The sequence below is a fragment of the Asterias rubens genome, chromosome 16 (assembly GCF_902459465.1).
Source record: "Asterias rubens chromosome 16, eAstRub1.3, whole genome shotgun sequence".
NCBI classification, from domain to species: domain Eukaryota; kingdom Metazoa; phylum Echinodermata; class Asteroidea; order Forcipulatida; family Asteriidae; genus Asterias; species Asterias rubens.
The window spans coordinates 13,586,026-13,602,323 of NC_047077.1; the positions used below are offsets into that span (position 1 = coordinate 13,586,026).

General features: G+C 37.9%; 2 protein-coding genes across 5 annotated transcripts in view; both read right to left on the bottom strand.

The window, feature by feature from the left end:
• Nucleotides 1-379: 379 nt before the first annotated feature.
• LOC117300932 (biogenesis of lysosome-related organelles complex 1 subunit 5-like) lies at nucleotides 380-8,327 on the bottom strand. Its single transcript, XM_033784796.1, has 5 exons — nucleotides 8,216-8,327; nucleotides 6,223-6,305; nucleotides 4,573-4,702; nucleotides 2,335-2,393; nucleotides 380-630 (listed from the first exon to the last, which is right to left on the bottom strand). The coding sequence occupies exons 1-5, from the start codon at nucleotides 8,238-8,240 to the stop codon at nucleotides 463-465; spliced, it is 465 nt and encodes a 154-aa protein (XP_033640687.1). The 5' UTR covers nucleotides 8,241-8,327; the 3' UTR covers nucleotides 380-462.
• Nucleotides 8,328-12,272: 3,945 nt separating this feature from the next.
• The window catches only part of LOC117300859 (rho GTPase-activating protein 18-like), a 90,980-nt gene continuing 86,954 nt past the window's right edge, over nucleotides 12,273-16,298 (bottom strand). For all 4 annotated transcript variants that reach the window (XM_033784708.1, XM_033784711.1, XM_033784712.1 and 1 more), the window contains 3 exons: nucleotides 15,404-15,597; nucleotides 14,434-14,516; nucleotides 12,273-13,948 (listed from right to left, as the gene is read on the bottom strand). In XM_033784708.1, coding sequence (XP_033640599.1) covers nucleotides 13,857-13,948; nucleotides 14,434-14,516; nucleotides 15,404-15,597 — 369 coding nt within the window. In that variant the 3' untranslated portion in view covers nucleotides 12,273-13,856. The remainder of the gene's footprint in view (nucleotides 13,949-14,433; nucleotides 14,517-15,403; nucleotides 15,598-16,298) is intronic.

Here is a 16,298-nt window from a genome sequence, read left to right on the forward strand (position 1 = left end):
TGTATTCGCATAATTTAGCGGACAGCAGAGCCATGATAACGAGCCCTTATCTCTTTAAAGGCAGTGGACACTATTATTAGTAATTGTCAAAGACTAGCCTCCACAGTTGGTGTATCTCAACATAAGCATAAAATAACAAACCTGTGAAAATTTGAGCTCAATCGGTCTTTGAAGTTGCGAGATAATAATGAAAGAAAAATAACCCTTGTCACATCCTTGTCACACGAAGTGTGCGTTTAGATGGTTGATTTCGAGACCTCAAGTTCTAAGTCTGAGGTCTCAAAATCAAATTCGTGGAAAATTACTTCTTTCTTGAAAACTATGGCACTTCAGAGGGAGCTGTTTCTCACATAGTTTTATACCATCAACCTCTCCCCAGTACTCGTCACCAAGAAAGGTTTTATGCCAAGAATTATTTTGAGTAATTACCAATAGTGTCCACTGCCTTTAAGCCCGTCTAGCTCAGGTCTGTAAGTTAAGATTCTGTTTGAGTTTTTCAAAGTGGTCCTCTAAATCTTGAATCCTTTGCCGATGTTGCGAATCTAGGACATCTCGTTCCTGATTGAGTTTCTCTAAGAAAGATGTCCATTCTTTATCTCTGTTCACCTGCAGTGACTCCAGGGGCTTGCTCTGTAGGTATAAGAATTTTTAAAATGTTATTTATTATAGATGGAATTTTTTTTATTAACACAAATTAATATTCTTTATGCCCGATGCAAATGTCCATCTATTAAATTGTTGCAGTACTCGTTAAATATAATATAGGATACACAAGCTATACGTAATCTCAGTGGTCTAGTTGGTATGACACTGCTCTATAATTGCAAAGGTTGTTGGTTCGAATTCCACCTGAGTAACATGCCAATGATTGTTTGGTAGCTCGGGTAAGTACCGAGTACACAGTGCTTACACACATAAGTGTATACTGGGTAAAACCAAAATTAATAGAAATGTTGTCAATTCGAAATGTCACATTTAGTTTCCGTTCCCACATAAAAATATGAAATTAATTTGGTTTTATAGACAACAAAGTTGTTGACAAAGTTAAAGGAAAGAAATACTCTCAAATAAAACATCTAGGCCTACATGTACTAAAATAAACAAAAAGTTACAAAAAACATTTAAATGAACGAGAACACCTGCTGGGAAACAAATCTTCCAGAGAAATGTGATAAAAAATAAAATAAAAAAAAATGCATTTAATTTTTCCAAAACTCAGAACACTAACGGATTTGACACCAATAACTATTTTATACTAAATAACATCATGGGCAATCAGAATCTCCCCCAACAGAATTTTAGATTTATCAAGCCAAAATAAGTATTATACACGAGGAATGCACACGACACATCACGTATCAATTAACAGAAAAAAAACAACCGCATTATTATCAAAACCAGATGAACACCCTTAGACCTTGCTGAATTCAACGAAAGTGCCTAAGACTGTGTTCAGTTCTGGCTGACACACAATATCAGTATGTGGACACGAAATGAAGAAGAAGCTCTGGTAGAATTTCAATTTCTTTTCTTTTTTTTTCTTGGGGGGGGGGGGGGTTACCAGTCAGCAGACTATGCACTATAACATGCAATAGACTGATCCAGTTGGCTCCGCCCACGACGCACGTGTGAGCAAGAACACGTGGGGCTCTCCAATGCCTTTCTGCACAACTCTGCCGCGCGCCAAGATATGTGCACGCATATCGGACCTTATTTGTCGAACCTTCGTTGCGTTGTGATTGGTCAATACTTACTGGGGCGGAGCTTAGTGGATCGTTCTATTGACCATGAAACACAACACTTTTACATGTATCCAGAGATTCTATCCCCACACTGAAAATACTGTAGAATTATTAATTGAAAGTGCCCATTGACTCAACCTTTTAGTTAATTGACTGTATGAGGGACACACACGCAGGGAACTAAATCCCCTAGAGCATTGGCTAGAGCACTAATAAAGTGCAAACACTTCAATCCAAAGGGACCATTCTAGTCTTTCTGTTCTTGTTCACTCAAAATTTGGATCAAATCCAACTCAATTAGTTTATAGAAAGGTTTGCGGTAACACCATGGAATGACTATCTCTCATGAGTTGGGGTGGTTCTGAAAAGAACCGTTGGTTTCAACTCGGTGTTTCGATCAGTATGCTCTGATCGTCTTCTGGAGAAAGCTCGACCCTGATGCTGCATGCTGCTTAGAGATAGTCATTTCATGGTGTCACCGCAAACCTTTCTAAATCGTATTTTCACCATGCAAAGTTTCAAATCCTACTTAATCAATTAGTTTAGTTTTCCTTTGGTTTAATGTTTGATATTTGAAATTTCCAATCCTTACCTCTAGTCTTTCTTCTTCTTGCGTTTGAAGTCTTTTGCACATTAAGTTGGAAACATCCACTAAGCAGAAGGGGGGGGGGGAGTAGGAAAGTCAATGAAAATGAATAGAATTTAAATTCTAACATAGGCCTATAACTGTATAACCAGTTTCAACTTTCCAAACCTCGAGCCCTTGGCCCAATTTCAAAGAGCTGCTTAAGCAGCAAATATTAAAGGAACATTACAGAATCGGAAAACAGTTGCTGGCAGTGTAAGCACTTTATGTAATCCACCATAATACATAATAAACTGACAAACCTGTAGAAGTTTGAGATCGATCGGCCATCTGGGTCACGAGAGAATAGTGATAAACCGATAACAAATTTTGCATTGCATCGATGCCAAAATAAAAATGAATAAAACGCTCACTGAGTGATAAACTCCGAACGCGAAGTTAGATTATTTATTTCTCATCAAATATGACATTTCAGACAGAAATATTTCAAGGGATGTTTTCTACTATCATCATCATTAGACCATGTAAGTTTTATGTAAATCTGTGATCTTCACGATTTTTGTTTCTTACCAATTCTGTAACGTTCCTTAACGCAACAAATTTCTTCTTTTCAGAAATGAGCAAGATAGACCTGACAGGTCACAAATTGAACTAATGTGACATTGTAGTTTGGTAGTAGCCTTATTCCACTGGTAAGCATACTTGTGTTTTGCGGAGTGACTTTTTGTGGTTAAGGGCTCGACCATCTTGTTTCCTGTATGCACTGTCCACATAGGGTGCGTTCGTTTAGCTTCCCTGGGTCGACCCCGGTGTGTGACGTGTTTTTTTTACAGGACGAACGTGTGCAGAAAATTACCCAAGTTTGTCCTGGAAAAAAAAACGCCACACACAGAGGATGACCCAGGGAAGCTAAACGAATGCACCCTATAAATACATAGGCCAAATGTCAGAGCGATCCCTAATGATCAGCAAATTGTTGTGCTAACTATAGCAGAAAACTTGCTTCAAGAAACACGCTGCCTTGGATCGGTTGAGTTGGTAATTGAAAAGCGTTCTGTAACCGTTTGTTATAAAATGGATTGATATGGTAGAAAGATGTTGTAAAAGTAGAATACAATGATCTACACAAATATGCCTCGAAATTGCGTGGTTTTGTTTTAACCTCGTCGACTAACACGTCGGCCATTTATGGATAGTATGTAAATGGCCGACCGTGTTCGTTCGCGACGTAAAAGGAAAACCGTGCAATTTTGAGTGATACTTGTGTGGATCATTATATTCTACTTTTAAAACATCTTTCAAACCATATATGCATTTCATAACAAATGGTTTCAAACGCTTTTTATAGTCCAACTCGTCCAATCCAAGGCAACGTGTTCCTTTAAGGTAAAGCGTATGTCATTTCTTTTCACGCAAAAGGTCTGCTAACCCACCGGTAAAAATAAAAACACCGGAAGGCTAGCATGCCTTTTGTGTGCTTACGGTTTAATTCAATTAAATTCAATTCAATAAAACGTTTATTCCATACTCTTGATGAAGAAAAAAAAACAATTGTGAGAATTAAACAGTTACATAGAAATTTAACAAATCTAAAGTGCATTAAATTACACAAAAACAATATAATCTAAAAGCAAATAATAAATTAATAACTAGGAATTAACTATGTTCAAGACAGGAGCGAGAGCATGAGGGTGTTAGATAAGCCCTGGCTTGTAGACAACAGCCTTTATACAAGACAGGAGCGAGAGCATGAGGGTGTTAGATAAGCCCTGGCTTGTAGACAACAGCCTTTATACAAGACAGGAGCGAGAGCATGAGGGTGTTAGATAAGCCCTGGCTTGTAGACAACAGCCTTTATACAAGACAGGAGCGAGAGCATGAGGGTGTTAGATAAGCCCTGGCTTGTAGACAACAGCCTTTATATAGACAAGTACACTGTAAACAAACAAACAAATAAACAAACAAACATTGAAGAATAAATGAGGAAAAGACAAATACACAATGACAAAACAATAATAGTAGCAGTATGAAAAAGAATATGCACACAGTATGTACAAAATCAGCCATTAATGGCTCTATGAAATTGGTCCCGGATTATTTGACAGTCAGGCCACACTTTGATATAAACATTGATCCCAATCAGAAAAAAAGAAAAACAAGAAAAGGTCTTAAATGCAGAGTCTAAAATAACTGAAAGCATGTTACTGGTGGTACTGGTAGTAGGAAAGACACATAATTTCTTACATTGTTCCTTTGCTTCGGTGAGATGTTTCTCCATTAGACTGATGCATGATGGGAACGTTTTCTCGTTCAACTCCCCCAACTGATGCTCAATGCGTTCCAGACGCTTCTGTTCTCGATCATTCCGTTTGTTCTGCATGTAATACAACAGTAGGGCTACACTTACTATACTTGATTATTCAATGGAAATAAGTGGGATACAAGGAGTTACCATGGTTATATACATGTATGTATATTCAACTGTGAGGGGGCGTTGCTTAATAACTTTTGAAGTAGAAATTCTCCACACAATTACACGTTTGAAACTTCAAATTTTTTCCTGTGTTTAAAGGGAAGGTACACGTTTGGTAATTACTCAAAACAAATATTAACTTAAAAACTAACTTGGTAACGAGCATTGGAGAGCTGTTGATAGTACAAAACATTGTGAGAAACGGCTCCCTCTGAAGTAATGTAGTTTTTGAGAAAGAGGTTATTTCTCACTAAAATAATAAAAGACTTCTAGCTAGAAGTCTTTTATTCCTATCTGAAAGCACACAAATTAGTCCAATAAGGGTGTTTTTTCTTTCATAATTTTCTTGAAACTTTGATGACCAATTGGGCCAAAATTTTCACAGGTTTGTTATTTTATGCTTATGATGGGATACACCAAGTGAGAAGACTATTCTTTGACAATTACCAAACATGTACAGTGCCTTTAATGAACTGCAACCATAGAGGGTTTTATTAGAGAAGTTTCAACAAAACCTTAGTGGATCTCTTGCAACATTTTCAAGTTCTCGCTGATGTGATAAATGACCTACATGTAACAATAACAAACAAATTCTTATATAGCGCATTTCACAATAACCGTATCAATGCTCTTTACATTAGTGCCCTGGTCATAGGGCCAATAACATCCCTGTAATGTTTCTCAGCTCCCTAGGAGTATACAGCCCTGAGCTGCCTGTAAGGCGCTTGTAGCTTTTTCATAGACAATATCAACCTCTACCCTCGCAGGTGCCCATTTACACCCCTAGGTGGAGAGAAGCAATTATAGTAAAGTATCTTGCTCAAGGACACAAGTGTCACGACCGGGATTCGAACCAACACTCCGGTGAATCAGCACCAGAACTTGAATTCGATGCTCTTAACCACTCGGACATGACACTGTACACATTGAAGCCCTGTCAATCGCAACATAAATAATAATCCTGGCTTGTGAAATAAATTCCATTTAGCCCTGCAGGCAAAAATATGCGATGATCATAACCTCCCCCCCCCCCCTCCCCCAGATGTGTCACTATGTCAGGTACCTTCGGGTTTAGAGATTGCTAATCATGCCGTCTAGAACTAACTGTTGCCCTGGTCTTGATCCTAGACTTGTATGCTAAAAGGTGGAAGCAAGGAAAGAAACTAAATACTTTTCTGTTTTGTTTACCCATACACCGATGTGTGTTAGCACTGTACTCAGTACTTTCCCGAGTCCTGTGAAAAAATATCACAGGCATGTTACTCCGGTGGGATTTTGAACCCACGACCCTTCTAGAGCAGTGTCTTACCAACTAGACTACCGAGGTTGCCCGGTAGCTAGAGGCAGTTCGAATCCTATGTTTTGGCAGCAGGTCTCTGGTAACCTGACCACCTTGTAAAAAAAATAAAAAATTGTCGTACCTCAAATTCCTTGATGAAGAATCTGATTTCCCCCTGGACGACTGGTTTATGATCCAACAATCTTGCATGAATCTCACCAAGGTCTAAAGAAAGGGTAAAAAAGACATCCATATTGTTAAAAACCACTGACCCAAACTAAAATCAAGGCTTTAGCAATACTGCGTGATATTTTTTTGTTCAGCACAGATTGAGCCTGACACAATAATTTACAATTAACCACTTTATCAATATAAACCACAAGGGAAACTGACTGTGACTGGGTAAATTTTAAAATGATTTTTGGGGTTGAACAAAGAATTGACTAGAGTTGGATTCGAACCAACGGCTTCCGGATTAACGTGCCGGCGCTCTACCAACTGAGCTATCAAACCCTACATGTATGTTGGCGGTGTCCCTATTGTGTCAATATCTTTGTTTGGGGGTGCCAGTCAGAAGCCATACAACAGTTAACTGCCGTGTAGCCAGGGATCACACCCAAATTATGATACAACCACTTTCTTACAATGGTGACAAAGGGATCCGTAAAAAAGATCACTGGAAAACTGTTGAAGATATAAACTAGTTGCGATAACGTACCCTCAACCCGCCATCGGGAGGAGGGTTACGTTATCAAAACTAGAAACCTAAAAAACTGTTATAAACCTAAACACATTGTAAGAAAATTACTCCATTTGCAACTATCGGCCATTTTAGTATGGTTTTCTCTTGATTATTTATGTTGGGATTAAAAAAATAAAAAAAATAATTTGAGTTATCTTTCATTTTGTTTGCGAATGTTGGTCATGGACTACTCCTAGAACTATTCAGCCTATGTGGTTTCGATCCGCTATCGTCTCCCGTGTAACGATAGCGGAACAAAACCGCACAGTTCTTATAATATGAGCATGGACCACAAACACATGCATGGTGTTTTTGGTGGATCTGCACAATAGACCTTCATTGACGTCATTTCAGTACGGCGCCCCCGCATTGAGGTCAAAACGAGATTGTTCATTGGTCAATCTATGTGCGTTTTGATTGTTTCGTCACCGTTTGACCTCAAAGATGGCGGCTGGATGACGTCAATGCATAAGGTCTATACGTATGGTTTGTTTGGGAAGACAAGTGACACTGTAAAACTAACAGTCGTTATTTGAATTCTACTTTGGTAATTGATAGAAGAATACAAAGTGGGTACAGTATGCATTATGAAGCCACAAAATATTGTTTTTAAAGGCAGTGGACACTATCGCTAATTACTCATATAATTATTACCATAAAACCTTACTTGGTAACAAGCAATGGGGAGAGGTTGGTAGTATAAAACATTGTGAGAAACGGCTCCCTCTGAAGTTTTCGAGAAAGAAGGAATTTTCCACGAATTTGATTTTGAGACCTCAATGAGTCAAGTTTAGAATTTGAGGTCCTGAAATCAAGCATCTGAAAGCACACAACTTCGTTTGACAAGAGTGTTTTTTCTTGCATATTATCTCGCAACTCCGATGGCCAATCAAGCTCAATATTTTATGCATATGTTGAGATACAGCAAGTGAGAAGACTGGTCTTTGACAATGACCAATAGTGTCCACTGGCTTTAAGTTCTGAATTTTCTAGAATGGAATAATAAGACTTCGGAGAGCGCCCTCATGCGGTCAAAAACACACTGTAAATAACTCTTGACGGCTATCGTGTTATTAAAATAAACTGCCCGAGGGTTACTCTTTTCTCTTATCCATCTTTACCCAGGTGAGAGTATATAATACCATGGTAGACTAGGATCATTGTAAAACACATCTTCACGAAAACTCTCTTAAAAATATTAATTTTTACTCGAAATTTCGCTGCGGAATTTTAATATTGCGCAAAAATCATGGACTATGGAGGAAACGCGCATACATTTAACATTATTATTTTATCCCCAAATTTCGATCAAATTTCACAGATTTTAAACAATTTAAATCATTACAAAACATACAAACAAGCATCTACCAAACTCTCATAATTTCATACTAACCTTTTATAACATTTTCAACCATCATTCTTGTGACTTTTCAGCAGACGATGCTTCGTCTGTCCTCTCGCTGACTCCTCTCTCGATCGTGTCCGAAGTTTGCGCGTGCGTCGTCGTCGTATGATCGTGAGTAGTCGACTTGTACAAGTCAACTAAAATGACTAAACTGCACCCAGTCCATTATTGTGCGAAAATCGCAAGAAAACACCCTTTTCGATCTAGACTTGTGGACAAGTCGTTAAATCGGCCCCACGCGCTGAGATAGTGCTCCCCCGACAACGCTGCTCTCACGCGAACTCACTGCTCTCGCGCGAACTGATGGCTCCCCGATTTCGACTCTCACTGCTCTCGCGCGAACTGATGGCTCCCCGATTTCGACTCCTGTCGAAATCGGGGAGCCATCAGTTCGCGCGAGAGCAGTGAGTTCGCGCGAGAGCAGCGTTGTCGGGGGAGCACTATCTCAGCGCGTGGGGCCGATTTAACGACTTGTCCACAAGTCTATTTTCGATCCGGTGTGTTAGTTTTTGTATAATTTTTTGAGTTTTTTGATTATAAATAGTATAAACAGTAGTTATTGTAAAAGAGGTATTATGTCATTTGTGTCTAAAACATAATCTAGCACTTAAAACCTAATGAAAACCTAATGAGTGTTACTGGGGTTTTGTTTTGTTTGTTTTTTAAGTTACTGTGCCATTTGTTCTTTCTTTTATAATTAAAAGCATGCACCTCGTAATCCTATAAGAGGCCTAAAAGTTGAAAATTTAAACAGTTAAAAAAAATTAACAGGTAATAAACAGTTAAAAAAGTTCAACACTTTTTAATTTTAAAATCTGAAATATATCGGCCTAACTCAAAACGCGGCTCCATAGTAATTATAACACGGCGGCGGCTTACTGAAACCACGCTTCCCTGGAAAAACAGTTTGCTGATGATGCAGCACGCGGCTTTCTGTAACTTGTTCATAATCCTCGAGTCACGATGGCTGGTGCACTTAGAGTTTGTAGTATGTGTAATGAACACAGTGTATGAGTAGAGCCGAGTGTCCTTAAATGAGAACTTTATCAACTCCAGAAAATGGCATGTTGAGGTTGCATGCCTCACTCATCCCCTACTTAAAAACCGACAGCAATTAACGTTTAGGAAAATGCACATTTCTGACGGTTTTTTTTTCTGGGGTAGTCTAAATTAGCAAAAATTCCAATCGGCCGAACTGCCCAAAATTGAAAAGAAATCTTGACATATGAGTTAAGTTGTCTGAAACATTTGAGGGGGGTTTTTTGGGGGGTTATTTTTTTGTATATATTTTTTATGTATAAATTAATTAGCATTGGATGCGGTGTGGGGAAGAGACAAGGAAGCTTGGAATGTAAAGCGTCAACAATTACATGAATGAGCATGTTTTTTTCCTTCACACTTTGGTGAATTCTAGTAAAGTTCTTATAGAGAGGCTAGACCTTCCAATACATGTAGCACTCAATTGGATCCCCTCACATACGGTTAAATACAAATCTTTTGCAAAAAAATAAATAAATAAAACAGACGTTGTGCAGTTTATCAGTTTATTATCGTAAATCTTTCACTGGCAAGTGATTGTGTTGATTTAAAATACATATTTTCATACAAACATGACATGTTGACAATTATTGTATATAAATTAAATACACTTACATATCACAATGTATCACTGTAAGGCCAAATAAATGTACCAATACTAAGTCAGTAATGACTGCAAAACACTTTGGTAATAACATCAACATGTACAGCCAAAGTACATACTTCGTAAGCACTTTATAAGCAATAAAGTTGTTGATATTATAAAACTTTATTAGAAACAACTCTTTGAAGTAATTTCATTTCAGAAAGTCCAAGATGTAGTTTCAACCAATCAAATTTGAAGTTTTTTAATTCAGGCATCTGAAAGCACAACATTCTTTCTTGCAACTTTTTGATTGCCATTTTGAGCCAAAGTTGTCACAAGTTTGTTAGTTTAGGCATATGTTTGGATACACCAAGTGGAGGTCTTCTTTTTCAATTACCAATCATACAATGACTGACAAGTTTTTTTAGTTGTTTTAATATTTTTATATTAGGTTATATCAAAGTAGGCAAACACAAAATGCTACACCAAGTGAGGTCTTCTTTTTCAATTACCAATCATACAATGACTGACAAGTTTTTTTTTAGTTGTTTTTAGATTTTTATATTAGGTTATATCAAAGTAGGCAAACACAAAATGCTTACATAGATCTAAAGAATTAAGACATCTTTCAAGCTTAAATGAATTAAAATGAGTTGCCTTTTCATTACCGCAAAAACAATTTGTATTAAAAGCGAAATGGTATTTTTGATTATGGGATAAGTGGAAATGCCAAACAGTTTGTTTTTTAAAGATGGGTTTTCATTTGAGCCAAGTTGTTTTACAGGCAGTGGACACTAATGGTAATTACTCAAAATAATTATTAGCATAAAACCTTACTTGGTGACGAGTAATGGGGATAGGTTGATGGTATAAAACATTGTGAGAAACGGCTCCCTCTAAAGTGCCATAGTTTTCGGAAAAAAAGTAACTTTGCACGAATTTGATTTTGAGACCTCAGACTTAGAACTTGAGGTCTCGAAATCAACCATCTAAACGCACACAACTTCGTGTGACAAGGGTGTTTTTTTCGTTCATTATTATCTCGCAACTTTGATGACCGATTGAGCTCAAATTTTCACAGGTTTGTTATTTTATGCATATGTTGAGATACACCAACTGTGAAGTTTAGTCTTTGACAATTACCAATAGTGTCCAGTGTCTTTAAGCCAAACTTGACGGAAGTTGCTTTCGTCCATTGCACTCAATATGAAGCAAATACACAATGGTCAGTGTTCGTCAAAGTGTTAGACAAAACTAAGTTAACAGAACTACTGGTGCCATTTAAAGTACAAAATTTCAAATTATCAATAATAAATAATATTTTTCCATCAATCACAAATACACTTACCATGTCTTTGTCCTTCTACTTCAGTGTAAGCCTCTTTAACAGTGACACACATCTATAATTCATTTTACAAAATCTAATCTGTTTAAATAAATTATCATATTAACGAATTAATCACAATTACAATGTACAGTGTATTACATTTGTCAAATTGCTTTAAAAAAATATTATGTCAGAAAATGTCGCAAATTTGCAAGATACATTTCCTCGCAAGAAAAGTACAGAGGGTAAAGACCACTCAATTATCTGCTTCACTAACAGGGTCACATTTCGTCACTCACTAACAGTATTGCACCTAAAGCTTAAAGGGAAGGTATACCTTTGTTTTTTTGGAACCGTTCAATAGGCAGATCCATTAAGCTCAGCCCTTTTGCAGATTGACCAATCACAACCCAATGCGCAACCAAAAGTCCGACAATATAAAGTCCGACATGCATGCGCGTATGCTTGGCACACACGGCACAGTTGTGCAGAATGGCATTGAAGAGGGTCACGTGTTCTTGCTCACACGTGTGCCATGTGGAGCCGTATAGATCGGTCTATTATTTTAATCCTATATATAAATACAGATATGAACAATAAAACTATCCTGTGAAAGTTTCATTTTGAAAGATGGATGCACTTCTGATATACATCGCCCACATTTTCTTCCATATCAACATTACTTTGAAGTAAAATGATTCTCAAAAACCCTTAATACTTTTGAACCATGCTGTACTTCTAACAAAGGAAGTTTTAATTGCCCTTAGTTTTAAAGGCAGTGGACACTATTGGTAATTACTCAAAATAATTATCAGCATAAAAACCTTACTTGGTAACGAGTAATGGGGAGCAGTTGGTAGTATAAAAGATTGTGAGAAACGGCTCCCTCTAAAGTGGAGTAGTTTTCTAGAAAGAAGTAGTTATCCACGAATTTGATTTAGAGACCTCAAGTTTAGAATTTGAGGTCCCGAAATCAAGCATCTGAAAGCACACAACTTCGTGTGACAAGGGTGTTTTTGTCTTTCATAGTTATCGCGCAACCTTGACGACCAATCAAGCTCAAATTTTCCCAGGTTTGTTATTTTATGCTAAAGTGAGAAGACTGGTCTTTGACAATTACAAATAGTGTCCACTGGCTGTAAGAGTGACTACAAAATGTATACCTTCCCTATAATACTTATGTGTATGTTGACTCTATTTAAAACAATCCTTAAAAATATACAGGTGACACCCGAAAGTCGTCATAAAATTTGCATCATTAACAACAAAGTAATTTTCCCTAAAATTGTCAAAAGTTACGAAAGTGTCTAGGTTGTACAAACAGTTAAATAGAACTTTTACATGAAAATATACACAGTTTATTTATATTTTAATACATGGCAGGGAAATATTGCATATTTTTCTAAATTTGTTCAAGATTTTTCCCCCCATTTCTAAAGTTAATACTCCCTGTGCCTGTGCAACAATACACTGGTTATCAAGACACTAACAATATTTATACAATCACATTATTAAACTTTCTTGAAAATAAATTCCTTTCAACTGCTCCTATAAAGTACAGGGTTAAGATATAGGCAGATCCAACCACATATTAAACCCTTACTACACGGACCCATAAAAATCCAACAGCATGTTTGGTTCTGTTGGACCAAAGGGGACGATACTAGTAAGCTGATCATGTTGTACATTGTACATGGGATCAGGCATACTAGCATAATCTGCAGCCAACAGTTTGGGTTTTTGAGTTTCCATGAATGGTTAAGTTAAGTTAAGTGTGTTGGAAGGATCCAAGTAAATTACTTGTGACAAAACTCAAAATCATCCATTTACTGTATAAATTATCATTGGTGTGATGTTCTGGTGCATAGATATTCGAGGGAGGAGCCCTTTTCTCCCCTAGAGTTCATAATCCACAAACATCCATGTGTGGCTTGAAGAAAACTCTCTCAGTTACACACTAGAGGGCGACATACTGCTTTCAGCCGTCACCTCATAATGTTCATTGCATCAGCTCCACAGAATATTTGTTGAAATCCTTCTCAAATCAACCACTCGATCTCTGTGCGCTCTTGTGCTCGAGCTGATTGGCTGGGTACTTGTATGTTAATCTCTCCAACTACAGATTTGTGACTTTCCAATTGAGGCATTCACCCAAGCTTCAAGGATGACAGGTGTACTAATTGATTGACTACCAGCCAACTGGGTATTAACAACTACCGTCATCAGATGTCACAACCGCACCCAAATCAAATGCCAAGTGTCAACAACAGCTTCGGAGAGTATCATAACAGGACCTGGCAAGGACATCTGTAGCTGCTCATAGTACAGAAGTGCAATCCCTTAGATCCTAGAAATCCTCACTGCTTTCCGATGGTAATGGCAGGCCTGGTTCTATATGGATGCCACATAGGCTAACAATTTTTTAGAACAGAAGTAACACAGGTTCTACAATCATCTATGACCCGACTAGCGCCGACATTCGTGGGTGGCCCAAATGAAAGAACCAGCTTTCCCATGCCTTGAATAACACGAAGGCCATGTCCGCGTTGCCCTAGTCGTAGCCTTGGTGTCTCTTCAAAGTTTAAAACTGTAAGATTTTCCAACGGAAGTGCATCTTAAAAAACTACAATGGCCTCCGAGATGAAATTCCAGGCCTGTTTATTGGGGAAGTGATTATCTCAGTTTGTCTTAGCATTGATGACCCAAGCTGCTGATGGATTGACTCTCAGTAAAGAAAGCATGTTAGTATCTGGGTCTAGACATCGCTCTCCTGAAAATTGGAAGAAGAAAAAAAAGGGAAAAAAATGATTAAAACTTTAGAATTTGAAAAAAACAAAAACACATTAGACGTTGCAAACTGCTTACCAACCTAAATGACCGGTGGTATTTAAACTACAACGGTTGTAATAGTGGTCTAACGTTTTTGTTCTAGTGATACAAGAACAGCGAAACAAGGTCTTTGCAAATGTTTTCTGCTTGGTGTTTATATGGTTTTTACTCTTGACTTCTTGTTCTTACTTTTTTTTACTTTTGCCAAAATGTTTGCGTATCGACACCCATTTTGCGCTTATCGGCATGGTGGTACGCTAGCTTGTGAAAAGGGAGAACTTTTATGTTCATGTGTGTACTAGTAGAAAAACAGCTATACGGTACATACAAGTTTACGGTACATACAAGTTTTAGGTTTTTAACTTTTTAACGTTGGCTGAATGAATAATTCTAATAAATAATTCTAGAACAGCCAACATGACATACCTATGTTGCCTCCAACCTCATACAGGAAGTACCTCCTCCTATTTGGTGCAAGCTGGGCGACAAGACTCGACAGCTCACTGTTCCTGCAGGAATAAAGATAACATTCAACTTCTTGTTATGTTCAGTTGATATAAAGAAGTGTCAAACTTCAAATGGAGGCCAAAACAAAACTATCAAAGGAAAAAGCCTTGTTTTTGAGTGTAACCTACACCCATTTTATACAACCATTTTTTAATTTTTTTATTTTTTTTTAATGCAAGTCGCCAGACACACAAGGCCTGACTGCCTGAAGGCTGAAACAGGGTTACCCTTTTTACAGTCCATGCAAATAAAGGCATGGGTATGATCACTCTGAAGTCTGGCCGGTAGAGCAGAAAGCACTACCATCCCAATTTTACGTAGCAAGTGTCACAATCGGGATTCGAACCCACACTCTGCTGATTAAACACCAGAGCTTGAATCCGGTGCTCTTAACTGCTCGGTCATGACACGCCATACATGTACACTGGTCTGTCATGTCTGTAGTCGACCAGTTATGTGCAATTGAACTTGCTTCTGGCGCCACTGTTTACAAGAAGCCAGAAGTAATTAGATGTGTTGATCTAGTTTTCCTATGATATGTATGCAAGACAAATTAAATTATTGGGCTTTGCTTTTAGAAGGCAATTGTATCTCAACATTATATGCATAAAATACAAACCGAAGTTGAAGTTGCTAGAAAATAATGGAAGTAAAAACACCCTTGTTGTACAAGTTGTGTGCTTGCATTCAGATGCTTGAATTCAAGACCTCAGCTTAGAGAAATTACTTCTTTCTCACAAACTGAGCCGTTTCTCACAATGTTTTATACTATCATCAGCTCTCCATTGCTCGTTACCAAGTAAGTTTTTATGCTAAAAATTATTTTGAGTAATTACCAATAGTGTCCAGTGCCTTTAACAAACACTATTCAAAGACTACATGTAAGTACCTGTCAACATTCTTCCTTCTACTTCTTCTTCTAATGCTGGAACGTTTGAACGGCACCTCTGCGCTTGGTTGGACATGCTGCGTGAACTGCAAAACAATGTCTCCTGCGGTTGTCGAGTCACTTAACTGGACAGTGTTTGATACTTTCTCTGCTCCGGGCATCTGTACTCTGATAATGCCATCTTGGGCATCGCACTAGAAAGAAAGAAGAAAATGATTAAAAGTAGTTGCTAATCTAACTCTGTTGGATTAAGTTCAGGCTGATTGATTCGATGAGATCAGCTGAAAACAAAGTAAGGAGTGAGCATGGTTGCATCAGAACGGTCATTTTAAAGGGATGCTGCAGTGAATTCAAATAAAACAGTTAATTTTGCTGTCATTTATTTCTGATATACGTGTATGTATTGAACATCAATAACATGTGTTTTGTTTATTCCCGACATATCTGACTTGCGTAATTAGCGAATAAGTCATGCCCCCCCCCTTTTGTGAATTGTTACCGCCCCCCTACCATCGACGTCACGTCGGGAATTCAAACATATCTTCGGCAAAAAGAGTCTGGTCCCTAACTACACGCGCCTAGGTACCAGGCCACACAGTGCACACGTCTCTATATGCACACAGCCAGGGGGCCCGACAGCTCGGGTTACCGACATGACGTCACGTTTATGCAAATGAAGGCTCCCTTTTAGGGGCGGGGTGGGTTCCCCTAATCTCTTGAAAACCATTTTTCAAATACTTACGCATTTAATAAAAAAAATAAAAAAATATATCAGGTTTAAAAAGTCATGTTTAATCGTTTAAATGAATAAAAAAAACACTGCAGCCACCCTTTAAGTAAGTGAAGTTTAGGGTAATAACACAATGTAAAAATCTCTTTATGAGTAGTTGAGGCT